This window comes from Mobula hypostoma, chromosome 12 (assembly GCF_963921235.1).
Source record: "Mobula hypostoma chromosome 12, sMobHyp1.1, whole genome shotgun sequence".
Classification (NCBI taxonomy): Eukaryota; Metazoa; Chordata; class Chondrichthyes; order Myliobatiformes; family Myliobatidae; genus Mobula; species Mobula hypostoma.
This window is the reverse complement of record NC_086108.1, coordinates 44,300,629-44,324,972: the sequence shown is the minus strand read 5'-3', so window position 1 is coordinate 44,324,972 and position 24,344 is coordinate 44,300,629. Positions and strand designations below refer to the sequence as shown.

Sequence of the window (24,344 nt, the reverse complement as noted above, 5' to 3'; positions counted from 1 at the left end):
TACTGTTGTAGAACCTTCCTATCTGCCGCAGTGCAGTTCCTGTACCAAGCAGTGATGTAACTGTTAGGACGCTCTCTACTGTGAATGCGTAGCATGATACAAGTCTAGATGCACATAGCCCCGCTCTCTTTAGCCTCCTCAGAAAGTAGGAGTTGGTGAGCTTTCCTGATTATGCTGGATGTGCTCTGGGACTATGAGTGGTTATGTGAGATATGTGCTCCCAGAAGTCTGAAACTGCTCACCATTTCCACTGCTGTCCCACCGATTAAAGGGGAGAGAGTGTGAGTGGTGCAAGTTTTTTCTTAAGTTGATAACCACCTCCTTTGCCTTGTTAACGTTAAGGAAGAGGTTATTTGCCTGGCACTGGGCTTCAAGTTCTTCCACCTCCTCTCTGTAGGCCGTCTCATGGTTGTTGGTGATGGGTCCCATCATGTCATCGGCGAACTTGACAATGTGATTACTTGAGAAGATTCAGAGGAGATTTGATAGAGGTATACTAAATTATGAGGGTTATAGATAGGGGAAAGGCAATCAGGCTTTTTCCACTGAGGTTGGGTGAGACTACAACCAGAGGTCATGGGTTAAGGGTGAAAGGCGAAAAGTTTAAGGGGAACTGTGGAGAAACATCTTCATTCAGGAAGATCGTGAGAGTGTGTCATGAGCTGTCAGCACAAGTGGTGTATAGGAGCTGGATTTCAACGATTAAGAGAAGTTTGGATAGGCACATGGATGGTAGGCATATGGAGGGCTATAGTCCTGGTGCAGGTTGACGTGAGTAGGCAGGTTAAATGATTCAGCATGGACTAGATGGGCCAAGAGGCTTGTTTTCTATCCTGTACTTTTTTATGACTTTGGTGATTGGCTATGCAGTCACACGTGAGCGGTGTAACAGCAATGGGCTCAGCAGACAGCCCTGGCAGGCACTCGTGTTGAGGAGCATGGGGAGGAAGGAGCAGTTATACATCCCGACTATCTGAGGTTGGTTTGTTAGGAAGTCCAATACCCAGTTGCACAGTGGAACATTTAGACCGAGGACTAGGAGTTTGTTCACCAAAGGTCCGTGGGACAATAGTTATTGAATGCCAAACTGAAATCCAGAAGCAGCATTCTGACATAAGCGTCCTTGGAAGCTAGATCCAATAACAATAAAGAAACAACACGATGTTTCTGAGAGGATTATTTACAATTGCTGGTATTCCTGCTTGCTTGCTATTCTTATATTTATCCATCTAGGTGGTAAAAGTCCTAAGTTTAGAGGGTGCTTTTAGAGTACAGGCAATGCACAGATGCACTGCACAATACATAGATGATTCACACTGCAGTAATAGTGCCCAGGTTTGAACATTACACCTGGCACATCATGGATCAATCAAGCAGGCCACTACATTCTGGATGGTGTTCAACTTCCACACACCCGGGTAAGTGGAGAGTATGACAGCACCCTCCTGAACTTGTGCTGAGCAGATAGTTGCCTTGTTGGGGAGTGAGTCATTCACCAAAGTACAGCTATTCTGAGCTGGTTCTGGAGCTGCAGTGTTTATGTGGTTGATTTAATGGTGACATCCAAGATGTTGTTAGACAGCTTGTCATGGTTTGTCATGGTCATGGCTTCAAGTATGGCACGTTTACTTGCCATTCAAATGTTGTTTAGATCTTGCTTGGGGTATGGACGCTTCATTTTCTATTGAGTTGCAAGCAGGATGGAGCATTGTGCAATTAGCAAGCATTCCCACTTCCAGTTGTGATCAAGCCCGGTCACAGACACAGGCATTTTTCAAGAAGATTACAGACTATTTTATCAAAAATTTTAATTCTCCAGCAGTAATCTGAAAAAAAATCTATAAATCTATCATCTATAATATAAATAATCTATAATCTACTTTACTAACCCAATAATTTAAATACACTAATATAATTTCTAAATAAGGTGTCAATATTGCAGAATGGTCATGTGATATCATAATTCAGGTTTCTAAAGAACTCAGACTTTTTAAAAATGTCCATTATTTACACTTCTCTCAGGCCAAAACACAAACATTCCAGTTTCTCAACTTTTGCTGACAAATCTCCCTTCAATACTCACATGTATATTGTGTCATCTAGTCAACCCCAGTCACAAAATTGTTTTTTTTACCAGTTCCCAACGGCTAATTCAATTATTCATGAGTGCAGCAGGTTTGCCTGTTTGTTTTAAATATACACACAAAATATCCCAGAGCAAGTCCAAACACATACAGTTGCAACCTTATCAACACAAAATTTGACAGCTGAATTAAGATTGTAGACGTGGGCAATTTGAAACTTTCAGGAACAGGATGCAAGGGTATCAAAGGATTTTAAAAAGTATGTTTAAATGGAACAGAGGTATTAATAATCCAAGATCTGAGCAATGAATCAAACAAAGGTTTAACAGCCTTCCCTTATGTTCATTTCCAAAAGCACAACAGATTAATTTTGCTGACCCATTCAAAATTTAAAATTACTTGTTAGTTGTACCTACCTCACTAAAGTGCAGGTATATATACTCTCTGGACTTTTGACTCAACTCATGGCAGCCAATTTGCTCAGCAAATGAGGCAATACCAATGGCATTGCTTGGATCCAATTGCTCCAGCAGGAATTTGCAGCATGCTTTAACAACGCTGTCTATCTGGTACATTACTGCGCCATTCATAACGTGCAGGACACATTTCTCTCCAACTGTAATACTGGCTGTATATGCAAACTCAATTAAGCGCTGCATTACTTTAGGGTGAACACCCTCAATAGGTATAACCTCCATTCCACATTCTTTCAAACCATTGGTAAACATAGCCTTGAAAACAGGGCTACAGGAGGCGAGAACAATCTTATGTGCAACAAACTCTTCTTCCAGAGTATTGTGCTTCACCCTGAGTGTCACGTCACAAAGTTGCTTGTTTAAACGTATTTCATTCATTATTTTAAAGGCTTCCACCGTGTGGCTTTCCAGTGTGTAGCTAAAGTTGCGACTGGCATTTTGTGATGGCATCACTTCTGCTGTGCACTCTGTTGTCATCGACATTTCTCCAAAGTCACTATGTACGGTTCATTGCTTCTCAGGAAAAGCAGTAAACATAGAAGACATACATCTGAAATCCATTCAGGTTGTGTCCATCATTAGCTTCCTTGGAGAACGTCATTTTCTTGGGTACCTTTGGAAGAGAAAAGTAATTTTGTTTAAAAAAAAGAGTCATTGTCAAATAAACCTCATCCTTAATACAGAAATAGGCATCATCCATGTTCAGGTAACAGATTGTTTCTCATTCCAGAAGAAAAATAAATACCCTTTGAATTCACTTGTACTTTCAACTCAAATGATTTTCTCAAATAAATTATTTAAGATTTTTGAATGCTAAGGAGCTATCTGACACCTCCTTACACCTGGCCCAAGGGAACATCGAACTCCTGAATTCCTGGCCCAAACTCCTGAAAAATACTGGCCTTAGTCTTTAAATACTCTATTATAATTTAAATTTGCTTGCATTAACTTTGTGAATTGCTTTTGTTCTTAAAACTTCACTTAGGCTGTATAATTACCTGCTTTTTAAAAAGTAATCTTCCTTTTCCTAAAAAAATACAATGATGCAATTATTGGAAAGTGGAAAATTTAAAATAATTTCAAGACTTCAGAATGTTAAGGTAGAATCTGATCAATGCCTCATGCTGAAAAAAATCTTTTGATTTCAATTCTCCTGCCATATCCCTCTTTCCCCCCAAAATCCAGATAATAGTTGAATTAATTTTTGAACAGTATTAAAGACAGAGCCTCCAGAGCCTTCTATGTTAGATAATCCAAACATTCGATGGTGAATGTGTTAAGAAAATTCTCTTCATTTCATGCTCAGTGCCCTACGCCTTACTTTGAGACTGTGCCTCCTAGTTCTCGATGATTCAGCAAAGGGGAGAAAACCACCCTCCCTACTCTGTTGGATGCTCTAGGTATTCTGTATATCCCAATTACTCCTCATATGATGGTTTTCATGGATCGCAGATCTGTCTGAAACATAGAAACATAGAAAATGGTGCAGGAGTAGGCCATTTGGCCCTTCGAGCCTGCACCGCCATTCAGTATGATCATGCCTGATCATCCAACTCGGAACCCTGTACCAGCCTTCCCTCCATACTCCCTGATCCCTTTAGCCACAAGGGCCATATCTAACTCCCTCTTAAATATAGCCAATGAACTGGCCTCAACTGTTTCCTGTGGCAGAGAAAGTCTTCACTTCATTCTCTCCATAACAAGTACATTTTCCTCCAGCAAGTAGACCAATATTGCACACAGTATTCTAGATGTAGTGTCAATAACTCCCTGTACACTGAAATGAGATATTCTTATTGTAAATGGATCAGAGTACAAAAGCAAAGGCCAATTTGGTGTTCATGCAATTTTCTTTTGACTTGTGTAGTGACAACCAGGTATCTCTGAATGTCAACAAATTTCCGCAAGTATCTCACCATTTAAGATATGCTTAAGTTTCTCCTTTTAACCCCACAGAGCAGCATCCCTTCTCTGACTCCCACTCATATACTTCTCTATAGACCCAATGTGGGCCCCTCACTGCAAAGGCTCTTTACATTCTCAGCATTCCTAATTAATTACATGACATTGGAACATCACTAAATTTGCATGTGGAAACCTCAGCTAAAGAGACAACACTGACTGTGAAAAGTCAGGGTCTAAGTACCAATCTCTATGCTACCCCACTAGTCAAAGCCTACCATCCCAAAAAGGATCCACTTTGATTTTCATTCTGGCGACTTCCACATCCTTTCCAGTCCTGCAGGAGGGCCTTGGCCTGAAATGTCTACTGATTATTCATTTCCAAAGATGCTGCCTGACCTGCTGAGTTCCACCAGCATTTTGTGAAAGTTGCATTTGATTTTTAATCTGTTAAGTAATTTTCAATTCAATTTCTACGTGTTTTAACCCTGCTCGGGTGACTTTAACAAAAACCTTACAAGAATCCAAATGCCATGCATCCACTAATTTCTCTTCATTACTCAACTAGATACCTGCTTAAAGAACTAAAAAATTAACTATATACAATTTCTTTCATAAATGCACAAAATGTATAATATGTATAAATTTCTTGCTGTCACAACTTCTGGATTTCAGCATTTCCCCCAGCTAATACTGTCATATACTTCTAGTTCCTCAGAATCAGGTTTAATATCACCAGCATATGCCATGAAGTTTGTTGTATTGCAATGTAGCACTGCCGCAAAATATAGTTACAAGAACTACAAGTTACGATTAAACTTATATAAAAAAAATTAAATAGGTAGTGCAAAAACAGAAGGAAAAGAATACCAAAGATGTGTTCAGGGGTTCACTGTCCATTCAGAAATCTGTCGGTAGAGGGGAAGAAGCTGTTTTTGAAACAGCGAGTGTCTGTCTTCAGGCTCCTGTAATTATAGCAATGAGAAGAGGGTACATCCTGGATCATGGGGGTCCTTAATGATGGACGTCACCTTTTTGAGGCATCGCCTTTACAAGGTGTCCTCGAGTAGTGTCCACGATGGAACTGGCTGAGCTGGCATCTTTCTGCAGCCTTTTCCAATCGTGTTCAGTAAGCCCCTCCATATGATGATGCAACCAGTTAGCATACTCTCCACGGTACATCTGTAGAGATTTGTAAGTGTCTTTGGTAACTCCTAAAATATAGCTACTGTCATGCCTACATCCAGGAACTTGAAACCATTCACCCTTTCCACTTCTGTTCCCTCGATGCAGACTGGTGTGTGTTCCCTCAACATGCCCTTCCTGAAGTCCACAATTAATTCCTTGGGCATACTTAAGTGCAAGGTTGTTGTTTCGACACCCCTCAACCAGCTGATCTACCTCTCTCCTGTACAGCTCCTCGTCACCATCTGAAATTCTGCCAACAATAGTTGTGTCATCGGCACATGAAAAGATGCTGTTTGAGCTGTGCTTAGCCACACAGTTGTGGGTGTAGAGAGAGTAGAGCAGTGGGTTAAGCAAGCATACTTAAGGTGCATCAGTGTTGACTGTCTGTGAGGCGATGTTATTTCTGATCTGCACTGACCGTGGTCTTCCAATGAGGAAGTCAAGAATCCAGTTGCAGAAGATACAGAGGCCCAGGTTTTGGAGCTTGTTGATTAGAACTGGAGGTATGATTGTGCCATACGCTGAACTGTAATCAATAAACAGCAGGCTGACACAGGAATTACTATTGTCCAGATGATTCAAGGCTGAGTGGAGAGCCAGTGTGATTGCACCCACTACAGACCTATTGTGGCAATAGGCAAACTGCAGCTGGCCCAGATCCTTGCTTAGGCAGGAGTTGATTCTAGCCACGACCAACGTCTCAAAGCACTTCATCACAGTAGATGTGAGTGCTACGGGGCAATAATCATTGAGGCAGCTCACCCTGCTCTTCTCGGGCACTGGTATGATTGTCACTCTTTTGATGCAGGTGGAAACCTCCGACTCCAGCAGTGAGAGATTGAAGATGTCCCTAAACATACCCGCCAGGTGGTTGGCACTACTAGGTACACCATCAGGACCTGACACCTTATGAGTGTTCACCCTCCTGAAAATGTCTTGGGTCAGCCTCCGAGACTGAGATCACAGGGTCACCAGGTGTTGCAGGGATTTACACAGATAATCAAGGACACGAACCACCCAGCCAACACACTTTTCGTCCCTCTTCCCTCCGGGAGAAGGCTCAGGAGCTTTCAGACTCGTATAGCCAGATTTGGGAACAGCTTCTTTCCAACTGTGATAAGACTGCTGAACGGATCCGGACCCAGATCTGGGCCGTACCCTCCAAATATCCGGACCTGCCTCTCATTTTTTTTTTTGCACTACCTTACTTTCCATTTTTCTATTTTCTATTTATTATTTATAATTTAAATTTTTAATATTTACTAATTGTTACTATTTTTAATATTTAATATTTGTAATAATAGGAGTGGGAAGCGCTGTGATGATTGTACGTTCTAGTATCAATTTTTGGCGACAATAAAGTATAAAGTATAAAGATGTACAAACCTTATTTCCAGAAAAGTTGGGATATTTTCCAAAATGCAAGTGCTATGTTAATTCACGTGAACCTTTATTTAACAGACGAAAGTACAAAGGAAAGATTTTCAATAGTTTTACTGACCAACTTAATTGTATTTTGTAAACATACACAAAATTAGAATTTGATGGCTGCAACACACTTAACAGAAGTTGGGACAGAGGCATGTTTACCATTGTGTTACATCACCTTTCCTTTTAATAACACTTTTTAATTGTTTTCAAACTGAGGATACTAATTGTAGTAGATTTGCAATTGGAAATTTTGTCCATTCTTGCTTGATATAAGACTTCAGCTGCTCAACAGTCCGTGGTCTCCGTTGTCTGATTCTCCTCTTCGTGATGCGCCATACATTTTCAATAGGAGATAGATCTGGACTGGCAGCAGGCCAGTCAAGCACACGCACTCTGTGTCTACAAAGCCACGCTGTTGTAGCCTGTGCAGAATGTGGTCTGGCATTGTCCTGCTGAAATAAGCATTGACGTCCCGGGAAGAGACGTCGCCTTGATGGCAACATATGTCTCTCTAAAATCCTAACATACGCCTCAGAGTCAATGGTACCTTCACATACATGCAACTCACCCATGCCGTGGGCACTGATGCACCCCCATACCATCACAGATGCTGGCTTTTGCACCTTTTGCTGATAACAATCTGGATAGTCGTTTTCATCTTTGGCACGGAGAACTCGACACCCGTTTTTTCCGAAAACTAGCTGAAATGTGGACTCATCTGACCACAGCACACGGTTCCACAGTCTTTCAGTCCATCTGAGATGAGCTCGGGCCCAGAGAATTCGCTGGCGTTTCTGCATCGAGTTGATGTATGGCTTCCTCCTTGCGTAATACAGTTTCAAGTTGCATTTCTGGATGCAGCGACTGACTGTGTTGAGTGACAATGGTTTACCGAAGTAAGGCTATAATTGTCACAGTAGCATGACGGTTTCTTAGGCAGTGCTGCCTGAGGGCTCGAAGATCACACGCATTCAACAGTGGCTTCCGACCTTGCCCTTTACGCACTGAGATGTCTCTGAATTCTCTGAATCTTTTCACAATATTATCTACTGTAGATGTTGAAAGACCTAAATTCTCTGCAATCTTGCGTTGAAAAGTGTTCCTTTTGAACTGACTAACAATTCTCTTGCGAATTTTGGCATAAAGGGGTGAGCCATGACCCATCCTTGCTTGCAAAGACTGAGCCTTTGGCTGCTACTTTTATACCCAGTCCTGATACCTCACCTGCTACCAATCAGCCTGCTTAATGTGGAGTCTTCCAAACCGGTGTTACTTGAATATTCTGTGCACTTTTCAATCTTATTTTAACTCTGCCCCAACTTTTGTTGAGTGTGTTGCAGCCATCAAATTCTAAATTTGTGTATGTTTACAAAATACAATTAAGTTGGTCAGTAAAACTATTGAAAATCTTTTCTTTGTACTTTTATCAGTTAAATAAAGGTTCACGTGAATTAACATCACACAGATTTTTGTTTTTATTGCATTTTGGAAAATATCCCAACTTTTCTGGAAATGGGGTTTGTAGTTTTATTCTCCCGTAAAAGGCGTTGAGCTCATCTGGGAGTGAGGCATCACTATCATTCATGTTGTTAGATCTCTTCCTCCTTCTGTTAAATAGTAATGTTTTATGTCCTCCAATATGAAAGAAACATTTTAGAGTCTATAGATTTTTAAGAAATTGATAATGAGCAAACTCACCATCTCCACAACCACCTCTTTCAAAATTGTAGGAAGCAGATCTTCAGATTGTTGAGATTGATCACTTTACATTTAACATCTCTGGTAATATACTTTATTAAGAGCACAAGCCATAGGAGCACAATTAGGCCATTCAGCCCATCAATTCTGTTCCACCACCATTGTGGCTGATTTATTTCCCTAAACCCCATTCTCCCACCTTCTTCATGTAACCTCAGATGCTCTTACCAATCACAAACCTATCAACTTCTGCTTTAATGGAACGGGTTCTCTCAGCTTCACATCAAGATGGCTATCAATCAGGTATTTTAAAACCTGTTCACCAATCTTTTTCCTTAATCTTGCCTGTACTTGTTATAATACTGACATAACTCACAACAAACACCTTTACTAATTTGTTTATTATTGTTACATTATAGGCATCTATTAATCTTGGGAGACCATGGATTTTCGCCTTGGAAGGTTTCCAGGGCGCAGGCCTGGGCAAAGTTGAATGGAAGACCAGCAGTTGCCTGTGCTGTAAGTCTCCCCTCTCCACGCTACCGATGTTGTCCAAGGGAAGGGCATTAGGACCCAATACAGCTTGGCACCAGTGTTGTCGCAGAGCAATGTGTGGTTAACTGCCTTGCTCAAGGACACAGCACGCTGCCTCAGCTGAGGCTTGAACTAGCTCACTAGACCAATGCCTTAAGCACTTGGCCACGTGCCAACACTTGTTACATTAAGACCATAAGAAATAGGAGCAGAATTATGCCACGTGGCCCATCGAGTCTGCTCTTCCATTTTATAAACACAAAATAATCTGCAGATGGTGTTGTCAAAGAAACACTCACAATGCACTGGAGGAACTCAGCAGGTCAGTCAGCATCAGTTGAAAAGATTAGTCGACGTTTCGGGCCGAAACCCTTCGTCAGGACTGAAGGAAGAACTTTGGGGAGGGTTTGAAGAATGCTGGTAGTTGAAAAAAAACAGTAATTTTAAAGACAAAGGGGTGGGGGAGGGGAAGCAGGGAGGTGATTGGCAGGAGAACAATGCGCAGTAGTAGGAGGAGGCGGAAACTATGAGGGAGGTGATGTGAAATAGGGATAGAGGAAGGGAGGGGGAGGGAATTACCGGAAGTTGGAGAATTCTATGTTCATACCAAGGGGCTGGAGACTACCTAGATGGTATATGAGGTGTTGCTCCTCCAACCTGAGTTTAGCCTCATCATGGCAGTAGAGGAGGCCATGTATGGACATATCTGAACGGGAATGGGAAGCAGAGTTGAAGTGGGTGGCTACCGGGAGGTCCTGTCTGTTGTGGCGGACGGAGTGGAGGTGCTCGACGAAGCGGTCCCCCAATCTGTGTCGGGTTTAATGGGTTTGCCACCATTCAGGGCCCCAAACAGTCCTTCCAGGTGAAGCAACACTTCACTTGTGAGTCTGTTGGGGTCATCTATTGCATCCAGTGCTCCCGGTGCCGCCTCCTCTACATCGGTGAAACCCGACGCAGATTGGGGGACTGCTTCGTCAAGCACCTCCGCACCGTCCGCCACAACAGACAGGATCTCCCAGTAGCCACCCACTTCAACTCTGCTTCACATTCCCATTCGGATATGTCCATACATGGCCTCCTCTACTGCCATGATGAGGCTAAGCTCAGGTTGGAGGAGCAACACCTCATATACCGTCTAGGTAGTCTCCAGCCCCCTGGTATGAACATAGAATTCTCCAACTTCCAGTAATTCCCTCCCCCCCCCCCATTCCTATTTCACATCACCTCCCTCATAGTTCCGCATCCTTCTACTACTTTGCATTGTTCTCCTGCCAATCACCTCCCTGCTTCCCCTCCCCCACCCCTTTGTCTTTAAAATTACTGTTTTTTTTCCAACTACCAGCATTCTTCAAACCCTCCCCAAAGTTCTTCCTTCAGTCCTGACGAAGGGTTTCGGCCCGAAACGTCGACTAATCTTTTCAAATGATGCTGACTGACCTGCTGAGTTCCTCCAGCGCTTGTGAGTCTTCCATTTCATCATGGCTGATCCATTTTCCCTCTCAGCCCCAATCTCCTGTCTTCTCCTTGACTAATCAAGAATTTATCAACCTCTGTCTTAACTATACTGAATGACTTGGCTTCCACAGCCGCCTGTGATAATGAATTCCACAGATTCACCACCCTCTGGCCAAAGAAACTCCTCGTTTAGTCTTCGGGAATGCACATAGAGCAGCAAACTACCCAGCAATCTGACTCATCAGGTACTCTCCAACAGCTCTATGAGGGAAGTTTAGTTTCCAGACTGGTCTCCTCAGTTGCCTTAGAAATGGAGTAGAACTAACACCCCAGGGACTGCCCAAGCTCCACCTAAACCAGGGGTTCCCAAACTTAATGCCATGAAGTTTGGCAAAAGAATAAATCAAGGAAGGTAGTGCACCCATGGCTGACAAGAGAAATTAGGGATAGTATCAATTCCAAAGAAGAAGCATACAAATTAGCCAGAGAAAGTGGCTCACCTGAGGACTGGGAGAAATTCAGAGTTCAGCAGAGGAGGACAAAGGGCTTAATTAGGAAGGGGAAAAAAGATTATGAGAGAAAACTGGCAGGGAACATAAAAACGGACTGTAAAAGCTTTTATAGATATGTAAAAAGGAAAAGACTGGTAAAGACAAATGTAGGTCCCCTGCAGACAGAAACAGGTGAATTGATTATGGGGAGCAAGGACATGGCAGACCAATTGAATAATTACTTTGGTTCTGTCTTCACTAAGGAGGACATAAATAATCTTCCAGAAATAGTAGGGGACAGAGGGTCCAGTGAGATGGAGGAACTGAGCGAAATACATGTTAGTAGGGAAGTGGTGTTAGGTAAATTGAAGGGACTGAAGGCAGATAAATCCCCAGGGCCAGATGGTCTGTATCCTAGAGTGCTTAAGGAAGTAGCCCAAGAAATAGTGGATGCATTAGTGATAATTTTTCAAAACTCGTTAGATTCTGGACTAGTTCCTGAGGATTGGAGGGTGGCTAATGTAACTCCACTTTTTAAAAAAGGAGGGAGAGAGAAACCGGGGAATTATAGACCGGTTAGCCTAACGTCGGTGGTGGGGAAACTGCTGGAGTCAGTTATCAAGGATGTGATAACAGCAGATTTGGAAAGCGGTGAAATCATCGGACAAAGTCAGCATGGATTTGTAAAAGGAAAATCATGTCTGACGAATCTCATAGAATTTTTTGAGGATGTAACTAGTAGAGTGGATAGGGGAGAACCAGTGGATGTGGTATATTTGGATTTTCAAAAGGCGTTTGACAAGGTCCCACACAGGAGATTAGTGTGCAAACTTAAAGCACACGGTATTGGGGGTAAGGTATTGGTGTGGGTGGAGAATTGGTTAGCAGACAGTAAGTAAAGAGTGGGAATAAATGGGACCTTTTCAGAATGGCAGGCGGTGACTAGTGGGGTACCGCAAGGCTCAGTGCTGGGACCCCAGTTGTTTACAATATATATTAATGACTTGGATGAGGGAATTAAATGCAGCATCTCCAAGTTTGCGGATGACATGAAGCTGGGTGGCAGTGTTAGCTGTGAGGAGGATGCTAAGAGGATGCAGGGTGACTTGGATAGGTTGGGTGAGTGGGCAAATTCATGGCAGATGCAATTTAATGTGGATAAATGTGAAGTTATCCACTTTGGGGGCAAAAATAGGAAAACAGATTATTATCTGAATGGTGGCCGATTAGGAAAAGGGGAGGTGCAACGAGACCTGGGTGTCATTATACACCAGTCATTGAAAGTGGGCATGCAGGTACAGCAGGCGGTGAAAAAGGCGAATGGTATGCTGGCATTTATAGCGAGAGGATTCGAGTACAGGAGCAGGGAGGTACTACTGCAGTTGTACAAGGCCTTGGTGAGACCACACCTGGAGTATTGTGTGCAGTTTTGGTCCCCTAATCTGAGGAAAGACATCCTTGCCATAGAGGGAGTACAAAGAAGGTTCACCAGATTGATTCCTGGGATGGCAGGACTTTCATATGAAGAAAGACTCGATGAACTGGGCTTGTACTCGTTGGAATTTAGAAGATTGAGGGGGGATCTGATTGAAACGTATAAAATCCTAAAGGGATTGGACAGGCTAGAGGCAGGAAGATTGTTCCCGATGTTGGGGAAGTCCAGAACGAGGGGCCACAGTTTGAGGATAGAGGAGAAGCCTTTTAGGACCGAGATTAGGAAAAACTTCTTCACACAGAGAGTGGTGAATCTGTGGAATTCTCTGCCACAGGAAACAGTTGAGGCCAGTTCATTGGCTGTGTTTAAGAGGGAGTTAGATATGGCCCTTGTGGCTACGGGGGTCAGGGGGTATGGAGGGAAGGCTGGGGCGGGGTTCTGAGTTGGATGATCAGCCATGATCATAATAAATGGCGGTGCAGGCTCGAAGGGCCGAATGGCCTACTCCTGCACCTATTTTCTATGTTTCTATGAACCAATACCATTAAGCAAGGAGTCTGTGGACCTCTGATCTTAAACCCCTTCTAATTCTAATCACGATTTCTTATATTTGTCAATGAATCAGTGCAAGCCCCGAAACATTTTTGTATTTGAAAGGATTCACTTCTAATGATTAGATTATGAGGACACGCAGTCCTCCTTTATTGTCATTTAGTAATGCATGCATTAAGAAATGATACAATGTTTCTCCAGAATGCTATCACAGAAACACAAGACAAACTGACTGAAAAACTGACAAAAACCACATAATTATAACATATAGTTACAACAGTGCAAAGCAATACCATAATTTGATAAAGAACAGACCATGGGCACGGTAAAAAGTCTCAAAGTCTCTGGAAAGTCCCATCATCTTACGCAGACAATGAACCTCCAGCGCCGCAAACTTGCTGATGCTGCATCCTAGAAGCACCCGACCACAGTCCGACTCCGAGCCCGAGTCCATCCGACCAGCTCTCCGACACTGAGCAGCATCTCTGCCGAGCGCTTTGACCCTGGCCCCGGCAACAGGCAATAGGCAAAGCCGAGGATTTGGGGCCTTCCCCTCCAGAGATTCTCGATTGCACAGTAGCAGCGGCAGCGAAGCGGGCATTTCAGAAGTTTCTCCAGGTGTTCCTTCGTGCTTCTCACGGCTGTCTCCATCAAATCAGGATTGTGCACGGCCCCCTAGTTAACACATATGATATCATTCGGAACGGCCGTGCGTGCTGCGTCGTGCTGCCATCTTCTCCTCCTTCCTTTTAGATGCAAGCAACATAACATTGATTCCAAATGAAAATGTCTTAATAGACCACAACACATAGGAGAACCAGACCATTCAGCCTACTGAGTCTTCTCCACCATTCTATCATGGCTGATTTATTATCCCTCTCAACCTATGTTCCCTCCAAGCTGTGCACGTGTGAACGCACACACGTTTTTCAACCAGCGCACAAAGGAAATTAATGTGCGCACAAAAGGTTAGTTACCTAAAATAATGTAATTAAACTTATTGAAAGTAATCTTTTAGCTAAATGTTTCTGTTAACTAGTTAGTCGGTTTTTCAAATACCACAATGCACGTCACTAATTTACGTCACCTCCCCTTTCCTGTTCCGGTTTGTACAGCTGCATCACGGTGGCAGCCAGCTTTGGCGGACAGTGTTCATATCGTAAAGTTTACAAAGATTTCTTTCAAATCCTGTAGATAGCTTACTAAGTTTTTATTGAAAAAGATCAGTCAAATGACCCCATGGCTAAATACTGTCACAAGAAATTGATAAACATCACATACAAAGTAGCTTTACAGGTTTTAAATCATATCTTTGATGAACTGGCTGCACTGTACAAGATTCTGCAAAAGAGTGGCCTGACACTGATTGATTCACTTCATTTTGCTAGAGGCAAAATTAACAAGATAAGAAAGCAGTATCTGGGAGACAATGTTTCATGGAGTGACAAAGTTAAAGTTTTGCTAAGCTAACAACGTGAAGAAAACGTCACAGTAGATACAAGTTCACTGTTGACTTTTATAAATAGTCTTTGTGTTCATTTAGAAGAAAGGTTTCCTGAAGATGAGGTACAAGAATGGTCAGCTTTTGATTTCTCCACAATTGTACATTGTGACTTCACATTTGGCAATGAACAAGTTAATGCCTTATGTCTAAAATATCATGATTTTCTAGCTGAAAATACTGAAATAGTTAGACAGTTTAATGGTTTCAAATTTTCCGTGCAAGAAAAAATTAAATCCAAACTGATTTCAAACTTTGCTCAAATGGTGGCATTTGTACTTCAAAATGAACAGTTTTGTGACCTTGAACAGTTGATGGACATTGGGGGAACCTTTCTTGCGTCTAGTGCGGACTGTGAACGAGGTTTTAGCCTAATGAATCGACTCAAAAACCAGCTGAGAAACCGTTTAGGTGAATGTCATTTGGATATGATAATGAGAATCAAAAGCTATCAATTGGATGGAAGTTCTATTAGTCTAGATAGAGTTTACAAAGAATGGGTAAATGCCAAAGACAGGAGAGAGAAAAAATAACTGAGTGACTTAAATATGTATGTTATTCTGTGCAATTTTATGTCAAATATTTTGTAAACCTACATAAACTGTGCCATGTGTGCATTCAGTGCGCACATACTTCTGTCACAGGAAAAAAAAATTTGCACAACGTAAGATTTTTGCACACACTGACTACTAAAAATTAGAGGGAACATTGCTCTCAACCCTGTTCACCTGCCTTCTCCATGTAACCCCTCACAACCTGACTAAACAAGAACCTAGCATGCTCCACTTCAAATAAACTCAATGACTTGGCCTCCACAGCTGTCCACGGCAATAAATTCCACAGATTCACCACCTTCCAGCTTAAGAAATTTCTCCTTTCTGTTCTAAATGGATGTCCCTCTATTCTGAGGCTGTCCCCTCTGGTCCTAGACTCACATACAATAAGAAACATCCTCTCTATCTCGGCCTTTCAATATTTGATATGTTTCAATGAGATTGTCCCTCATTTATCTGAACTCCAGCAAGTACAGGCTCAGAGCCATCAAACACTCTCTATCCTTTCATTCCAAGAAGCATTCTCGTATACCTCCTCTACAACACCAGCACATCTTTTCTCAGACAAGTGGTCCAAAAACTGCTCACAATACTCCACGTGTGGTCTGGCTAATGCCTTATAAAGCCTCTGCATCACATCCTTGTTCTTACATTCCAGCCCTCTTGAAACGAATGCTAACATTGCATTTGCCTTCCTTACCACCGACTCAGAGGAAAGAAAAACAGTTAATCTTTCAGGGCAAAGATTCATCAGAACTTTTCAGATTGAATTAACTGAGAAAAATCAGCAATGAAACTAAAAATGACAGGAGGAAAAAATAACAAAAAGGGAAGTGTCTACAATGGGGTGGAAGGCAGGAGAGATGAATTGACAAAAAAAAGATGAAAATACGTCAATAATGGATGGGTAACAAAAAAGTTGTAATAATAGTATAAGGGAATAGGAAAACGTTGACCTAAAATGTTAATACCACTTCTCTCTGTCTGACCTGCCAAGCATATCCAGAAACTTTAGTTTTGTTTCAGATTTCTAGCATCAAGTGAGGGTATCAATATCAGCCTGCTGAGGTATAAATAGGACAGGGGTTCCTGACCTGGGATCCACAGAGCCCTTGGTTAATGGTAGGGGTCCATGGCATAAAAAAAAAGAAACGGGAACCCCTGAAATAGGGGAACCAGGATAATTATCCATTAACACATACAAAATGCTGGAGGAACTCAGCAGGTCAGGCAGCTTCTATGCAAATAAATACTCAATGTTTTGGGCTGAGTTTGGGCACCCCCGGTCAAAATGTCTGTTACTATGAATAGCTAAGTGAGTAAAAGATGAACTGATTTCCAAAAGGCATAAAGTTAAAGATGACACATTTCTTTAATATTTTAAGCAAGAAAACTTTTTTAATTTCCATCTTTTACAATTTCAAAATAACAAAAAAGGAAAAGGGCCCGAAGTGAAAGTTTGGGCACCCTGCATGGTCAGTACTTAGTAACACCCCCTTTGGCAAGTATCACAGCTTGTGAACGCTTTTTGTAGCCAGCTAAGAGTCTTTCAATTCTTGTTTGGGGGATTTTCGCCCATTCTTCCTTGCAAAAGGCTTCTAGTTCTGTGAGATTCTTGGGCCGTCTTGCAAAAGCCCTCTTTTGAGGTCTATCTACAGATTCTCGATGATGTTTAGGTCGGGGGACTGTGAGGGCCATGGAAAAACCTTCAGCTTGCGCCTCTTGAGGTAGTCGATCATGGATTTTGAGGTGTGTTTAGGATCATTATCCTGTTGTAGAAGCCATCCTCTTTTCATCTTCGGCTTTTTTTTACAGATGGTGTGATGTTCGCTTCCAGAATTTGCTGGTATTTAATTGAATTCATTCTTAGCTCTACCAGTAAATGTTCCCTGTGCCACTGGCTGCAACACAAGCCCAAAGCATGATTGATCCACCCCCGTGCTTAACAGTTGGAGAGGTGTTCTTTTCATGAGATTCTGCACCCTTTTTTCTCCAGACATATCTTTCCTCATTGTGGCCAAAAAGTTCTATTTTAACTTCATCAGCCCACAGGACTTGTTTCCAAAATGCATCAGGCTTGTTTAGATGTTCCTTTGAACCTTTTGAATAGAACCTTTTTTGATATTTTGAAACTGTAAAAGATGGAAATAAAGAAGTTTTCTTGCTTAAAATATTAAAGAAATGTGTCATCTTTGACTTTATGCCTTTTGGAAATCAGTTCATCTTTTACTCACTTAGCTATTCACAGTAACAGAAATTTTGACCAAGGGTGCCCAAACTTTTGCATGCCACTGTATGCTCAGAAGGTTGTTACTTGCTTTTTTGGAGAAGATACCGGTTCAAGGTAATATTAGACTTCGTCCAACTAATGAGATGACAGGTAACTAAGAATTTGTGGACTGAATGGAGGTGTTCCACAAACCAGTCACTCAGTCTGCATCCAGTAGGTCCGATATGCACACAGCCACATCTTGAGCTGTATATACAGCAAATTAAATGGCAAACATTACCATTTGACTTCTGGGACTCTGGCTAACAGCAAGGAGTTAAAAGGGCAGGTATTGCTTCTAAAATTGCACAGGATGGTCTGCAGGAGGATTAAGATGGACTCCCAAAAAGAATGGTTTATCACAAATTTTGAATGAGGTAGGACAGGAAAGTGCTGCCTGGTGGTGTGATCATGCCAGGACATGTCAATGATGCAGATAATCATTTACTGAATATGCCAGCTGGCAAGGTAGAAGGCAAAGATATGGGAAATCTTAGCAGAATGTAGTAGAGTGGGAAATAGAACAGACCTAGTCCAGCAAACAGTGATGGACTGGAATTCCCCACAACAGAGGAAACAAATGCAGAAATATCAGCATAGAAGATTGTATCATCACAGCAGATGCGATGGAGACACACACTGAGAAAATGAAGTCTCTTGAGGAAGCAGGGTGGGAGAAAACATGCTCAAAGTACCTGGTGAAGATTTTTGAATCAACCTGCACAATCCCAATCAATACCTTGATAGCAACACCACGACCATTTTGTACTACAATGGATGTTTTTAAAACAATTCTAAATGGGTTCTTGCTTGTGTAACTTATTTAATTTATATTTCCTTATGAATGTTGTGCATCTGATGCAAGTTTTTCCATTACACTATACATGTGCTTATACAAACAACAATAAACTCAGCTTTGATTTTTGTAGGACATAGACCAAAGATAGCGAATATTGATTGTTAATCTATCCCCTGAAATGGATAGAGGTCAGGGAAGGGACAAATCAGAGATGGATGTAGGAAGGTGAGAGCAGGATGGAAATATTAGAAATTCAAGGCAAAAACAGGGGGGCACAAATACCATCATCAATTTACTCAGAAAATGGGATAACAGTGGAAAAGAGTAAAACTAAAATAAAGTATATTTCACTTATCCCACAAATATACTGACATTGCTTGTGGCCATATAGATTTCCATAACAATATATTCATTTGTAGAAAGAAGCAGAGACACGGCTTGCACAGCTCAAGAAGCACATGTTATTTTTCCTTAGCTTTTCCCACCAAAATGAATGACACTCACTTTTCTAGGCATTTTGCTACCTTTCCAACAATACCTGTCCTCAATAAATCCATTAACAACCTCCCAGCTTCAGAGTTTGCTATATTCTCAAATGTTGAAATTCTATTTCTGTACTCAATTGAAGTAATTGAACTTGATGTAATTCCACTCTAGTTTCCTTCAGTTCAGAAAAAGTCAGTTAAAGGATAGAAAACAGATGTGGAGAATAACTAAGCTTCCATTCTGCTATCACCCCTTTTGCAGTTTTGCTTAGGAACAGTAAGTCGCATTTTATTTGGTATATTTTAAAAGGCCCAGTACTCAAATGTGCTGCCCTTACTCATATTTTATATCTGCTCCCACTCAAAAACTCCAGTAGATCAGATAATAATACTGTAGTAAGCTGTCAGAATCAAAGGATTGTAAAAAGCACCATTCGCAACACTAGATCTTCAGAATAAAAATCTTCTGGATCTTGGCCCAACATGCCAAATGCTTATTCCTTTCCACAGATGCTGCCTGATCTGCTGAGTTCCTCCAGCATTTTGAGGACCATATTCTTTATACATTTCTGGGTCAAGCCAAGCTGCTTTTTTTGTAATCACATATGAAATGATAAAACATGCATGGAGATCAGAGGAGTGACTGACAAAAATTTGCTTTTCTACAATTGAAAACAATGGAAGTATTTATCAATCAACTACAATTCTTCATCTTTGTTCAACTTTTATGCTTTACACTGGTCCAAAAATTATAAATCCATCTACACACATTATATACAAATCTAAAATACCTCTCTCAATGTGATTATTAACATTATAAAAATATTTAGAGCAAATGCGGTGGGGTGTCACTGAGCCAATAATCTATTTCATTTGCTTACGGCAGTTCTACAGCAATGTCAATGAACTGCAGTAATAGCTAGTTACCCGCATCAGCTAAAACTTGACAGATTTGCTGGGAAGTGATAGTAAAGGATTTGACTTTGTACAGTGTTTTGAAAACAATATAACTTTAACCCGAAAGTAACTTGCAGGCAAAACAGGACAATCAGGAATCCTCCCCTTCCTGCTCATTTACTCTAGCACTAGCAAAGCAGAAGGGAATGAATCGTCTCCCAAACTTTTGTCCACATCATAACAAATGAATCAGTCTAAAAGTATAATCCAAGACTGTCTGATATGATCATTCAGCCAAGAGAATATTGTAGCAGAACCTGGTACTGCAATTCTGGTACTGGCATGAACATTGACTTCTCAAACTTCTGCTAATGCCCCACCTCCCCCTTGTACCCCATCCATTATAATTATATATATAATATTATACATATATATAAAATATTGTATATATTATATTATATATAAATTATTATACATTATCTATAAATAAAAAGGCCACTCAAATGTGCTGCCCTTACATATTTTTATATATATACACATACACACACACATACATACACACACTTTTCTTTCTCTCCTTTTTCTCCCTCTGTCCCTCTCACTATACCCCTTGCCCATCCTCTGGGTTCCCCCCACCCCCTTTCTTTCTCCCTAGGCCTCCTGTCCCATGATCCTCTCATATCCCTTTTGCCAATCAACTGTTCAGCTCTTGGCTCCATCCCTCCCCCTCCTGTCTTCTCCTATCATTTCGGATCTCCCCCTCCCTCTCCCACTTTCAAATCTATTACTAGCTCTTCCTTCAGTTAGTCCTGACGAAGGGTCTCGGCCCGAAACGTCAACTGTACCTCTTCCTAGAGATGCTGCCTGGCCTGCTGCGTTCACCAGCAACTTTTATGTGTGTTGCTGCAATTCTATATTTAAATAAGTTACAAGAAACACAAGCTAAAACGTGTTATTTTTCCTCTTTATGCAGGAGCAAAATTTTATCTCATGGAAGAAATCTAATTCAGCAAAGATGAGGGATTGAAATATGCCCAGTGTTAAATATATCAATAAGACTATTGGGTCCGTTGGCTGGCTGCTTCTATCATGAAGCCTTCATCTCTTCATGCCTCATGGTACATTGGGGTCATTTGTAATTTTTCTTTTTAAAAAAATCACAAAACACCAATATTTGCAAAATAAGCGACTGTTTCACTGAAATGTCTACTTTTTAAACTAAATCACCATCAGGGGAATTGAAAGGTGAGGGTGAATTAGTTATACGATAACACTTTTGCCCCCTACGGATGAGCCATTTCCAGAGGGGGCATAGTTTTAAGGTGTTTGGAAATAGGTACCGAGGGGATGTCAAGAGTAAGTTTTTCCACACCGAGAGTGGTGGGTGCGTGGAATGCACTGCCGGCAATGGTGGTGAAAGTGGATACAATACAATGGGGTCTTTTAAGAGCCTCTTAGATAGGTACACGGAGCTTTAAAAAAAATGCGGCTATACTCTAGGGAAATTCTAGGCAGTTTCTAGAGTAGGTTACACGGTCGGCACAACATTGTGGGGCCAATGGGCCTGTAATGTGCCGTAGATTTCTATGTTCTAAGTACACCATATTCTTATGTTCCATTAAGGCTCCAGTAACTAATTCAGAACAGAAGCACCAACTTCAAATGGCAATTAAACATTTAATATTAAAAGTACCTAATATAAAAATATTTAAGCATAAATTTTAGATGGTTGATTCCTGTGTCACAGTCAAACTGTTCAAATGGTAGAACAAGGACAACCATTCCCAAGCACAGATTATGACACAGAAAAAAGTAGTTTCCATAAAGAAAATGCATTTTTGCAGCTGAGGTAAGAATATTTTATGTTCATTAAACTAGCTGTACTTACATATTATTGGGGAAAAAGAAGTTTCCCCTCCAGGTCAAGCTTCATTAAAATCAAGCCTCATCTGGGGTTTTGTATCCATTACTTTGTAATACCTCAGGTCACTTAAACGCAGGAACAAGATACTTAAGCACAAATCCAGGGAAATGATGTTGCAACCCAATTTGCTGATTGACTCAGTAACTACACCACCATAAGCATCTACTCAAAAATAATGACAACATTTTTAATGATACAATTTAAAAAATACATTTATATTAAGTTCCTCATGATCTCGGACCTTTGTTATTCTATATGCCACCAAAATATTCTGCTATTTTTAGAATTTAAAAAAAATCTTCACTTATGTAACTACGCACATATCATCGCAAAGGAATGGAATAGAATAGTTTAACAGCATCACTCATCAGTAATGGATCCTTTCTGATGTACAGAAAAGAAGAAAACTCTCAGCTTTCATTATTCACTAATAGGTCTCTCCACACATTCCTCTGTATTCACTAACAGCTCCCATCACACATGTTGTTCTTTTCACCAACAGCTGTCATAGCACACATTTTTCTTTATTCACCAACAGATCTTGCTGCATAGCTGCTCTTTTCTTCCACCTTTAGCTCCAATGCTGTTAATATTGTATCCATAAGTAAACTGGATTTACTGAGGTACCTCACATTCCAACTTCATTTTGAACTAAGAACACTGGGAGTTGCATTATTAAGAGGAAAATTAAGTTGAAACCTCAAATTTGGAAAGTCTTGAAATGAAAACATGCAAGGCTGAATTCATATGATTCTTCACAATATTGTTACAAATTAATTTTAAAAGCTTAGTTACTTACAATACTGTGAAACATGGTTAATTTGTGCAACAGGACATTTCACAAAGGATTGGTGAAATAACTGAATGTGGCGGTGTTGTGAGTGGGATAAATATTGGCCTGAGCCACAAAGCTCCTGGTAATATGGTAGTTTATTGAAAAATATGGAAAGAAAAGTACTAGTGCGCGATGGGAAAAAGTTTTACATGTGAATTTCAATTGTATACAACCGAGTGACTGAAATGCAAAAGAAATGGAACTTCAAAAGCTGATAATATGCACATATTTACTGGCTGGGACTAACTTAAATTGGTTGGGTGACCTTAAAGAGAGATGGCAAGTAGAAAATAGAAAAATACAAAATCTTTGTATGCATGTCTGCATCTTCAATATTTTAGGGTTACCTATTATTGGTATAAAGTTATTTAACAGATGCAAGTTACATAGACAAGGCATAGTCAGTCACACAAAGACGTTTTGACAAGGTACAGTTAAAAGGATGCAAACCAATAAATGCACTGGTAATTTAGATCCAATGGTTCAAAAACTGAGCTTTGACTATTTCACTGAAAGCTATCCTTTCTTTTGGATAACACTTATTTAGACTGACCTTGATCCCGAAACTGATATAGGAAGAACAAATACTGACATTAAACAAAGGAACAATAGAACACCATTGCTCCCCCCAACCCCCACGTTCAGTTAACCCAGTTAAGACCCTGCCTGCTGTAAATATATATTTTTAAACAATTTACGTTACTGTATAAAGTCACTGTCCATTCTAGAGACTTGTTGAATGTGTGTTTCTATATATATAGTTGGGCCCATTGGATTAAAAGGACAAATTCTGATATCACATGGAATTTCTGGATTGTTTTTAAAAACGGTTTTATGATGATTAATTTTCTAATTCTCTTTGATTTTGTGCAAAACGCTTTCAACTTGTTTAAAATAAAAACAACCCCTACGTAATTGAAGTATAATGTTGAGGCAGTTTAAATGACACCACTGACTCTGCAACATGTGTCAAATGGTCACTTCTATATCTTCTCGGAGAGGTTTCGCTACAATTTAAGACTGAAGGCGAACCAGTTGATAACCACACACATTGCGCAGCAAGTCGTATTTCAGCGGTCGGAGACAATTGCAAAGCGCGCCCACAAGCTTTGTAATACACTATCGGCAATGTTCTACTGACAGAACATTTTATCTAGCTTTCTTGTGCTAACATTTCGTCTAGGTCACGGATTTCTCCAAAGACGAGCCCTTTCAGGTTTTGCTCTCGCTAATTTGGTACAAGGTCTGGCTGGACCGAACCGAACTCAGGAAAATAGAGTTTGGCCATAAAGGGAATAGAAAGAGTACTGGAGAGGAGGAGGAGGAGAAAGAAGAGCAGATGCCGCGGCGCTGACTCCGGCTTTGCCTTCCACGCAGGCCAAGCTTCAAGAGTAAGATCTGGAGGTGAAGCCTGGACACATTCCTCCACCTAACCTTGGGACAGACTGCAACACCATGATCTACAAAGCCCGCCGGTGCAGCCGACAGTCCATAACAATGCTGCTCGGACATTTTGCAGTGACCCCCTGCTGCTTTGTAACCTCTCGGCCGCCGCCGCCCCCAGTTTTTCACCCCGACATGTGAGAACGACGAGAAAGGCCGCCTCTACTGTTCCTCCCTTCTGAGTACTTACACTCGGCCCTGGGAACTGAGGATGCAAGCCGGCCTTTTACACGCTCACGCCCGGGTCTTCATAAACTCCCCCCAAGCTTGATTTATCTCCAAAACTGAAGCTCCATGACAGATTCCCGATCCCACCTAAAACAAACTAAGGCGGCGCACCGAAGAAAAGCGCCAAGGACCATTCAGCAGCAAGCAGCTGCTCAATCAAGCT

General features: G+C 41.2%; 1 protein-coding gene across 1 annotated transcript in view; it reads right to left on the bottom strand.

Annotated features, from left to right (window-relative positions):
• The window catches only part of LOC134354744 (kelch-like ECH-associated protein 1), a 39,525-nt gene extending 15,181 nt beyond the window's left edge, over window positions 1–24,344 (bottom strand). Inside the window, exons 1-2 of the mRNA XM_063063944.1 lie at window positions 24,144–24,344; window positions 2,501–3,173 (exon numbers count right to left, since the gene is read on the bottom strand). Coding sequence (XP_062920014.1) covers window positions 2,501–3,043 — 543 coding nt within the window. The 5' untranslated portion in view covers window positions 3,044–3,173; window positions 24,144–24,344. The remainder of the gene's footprint in view (window positions 1–2,500; window positions 3,174–24,143) is intronic.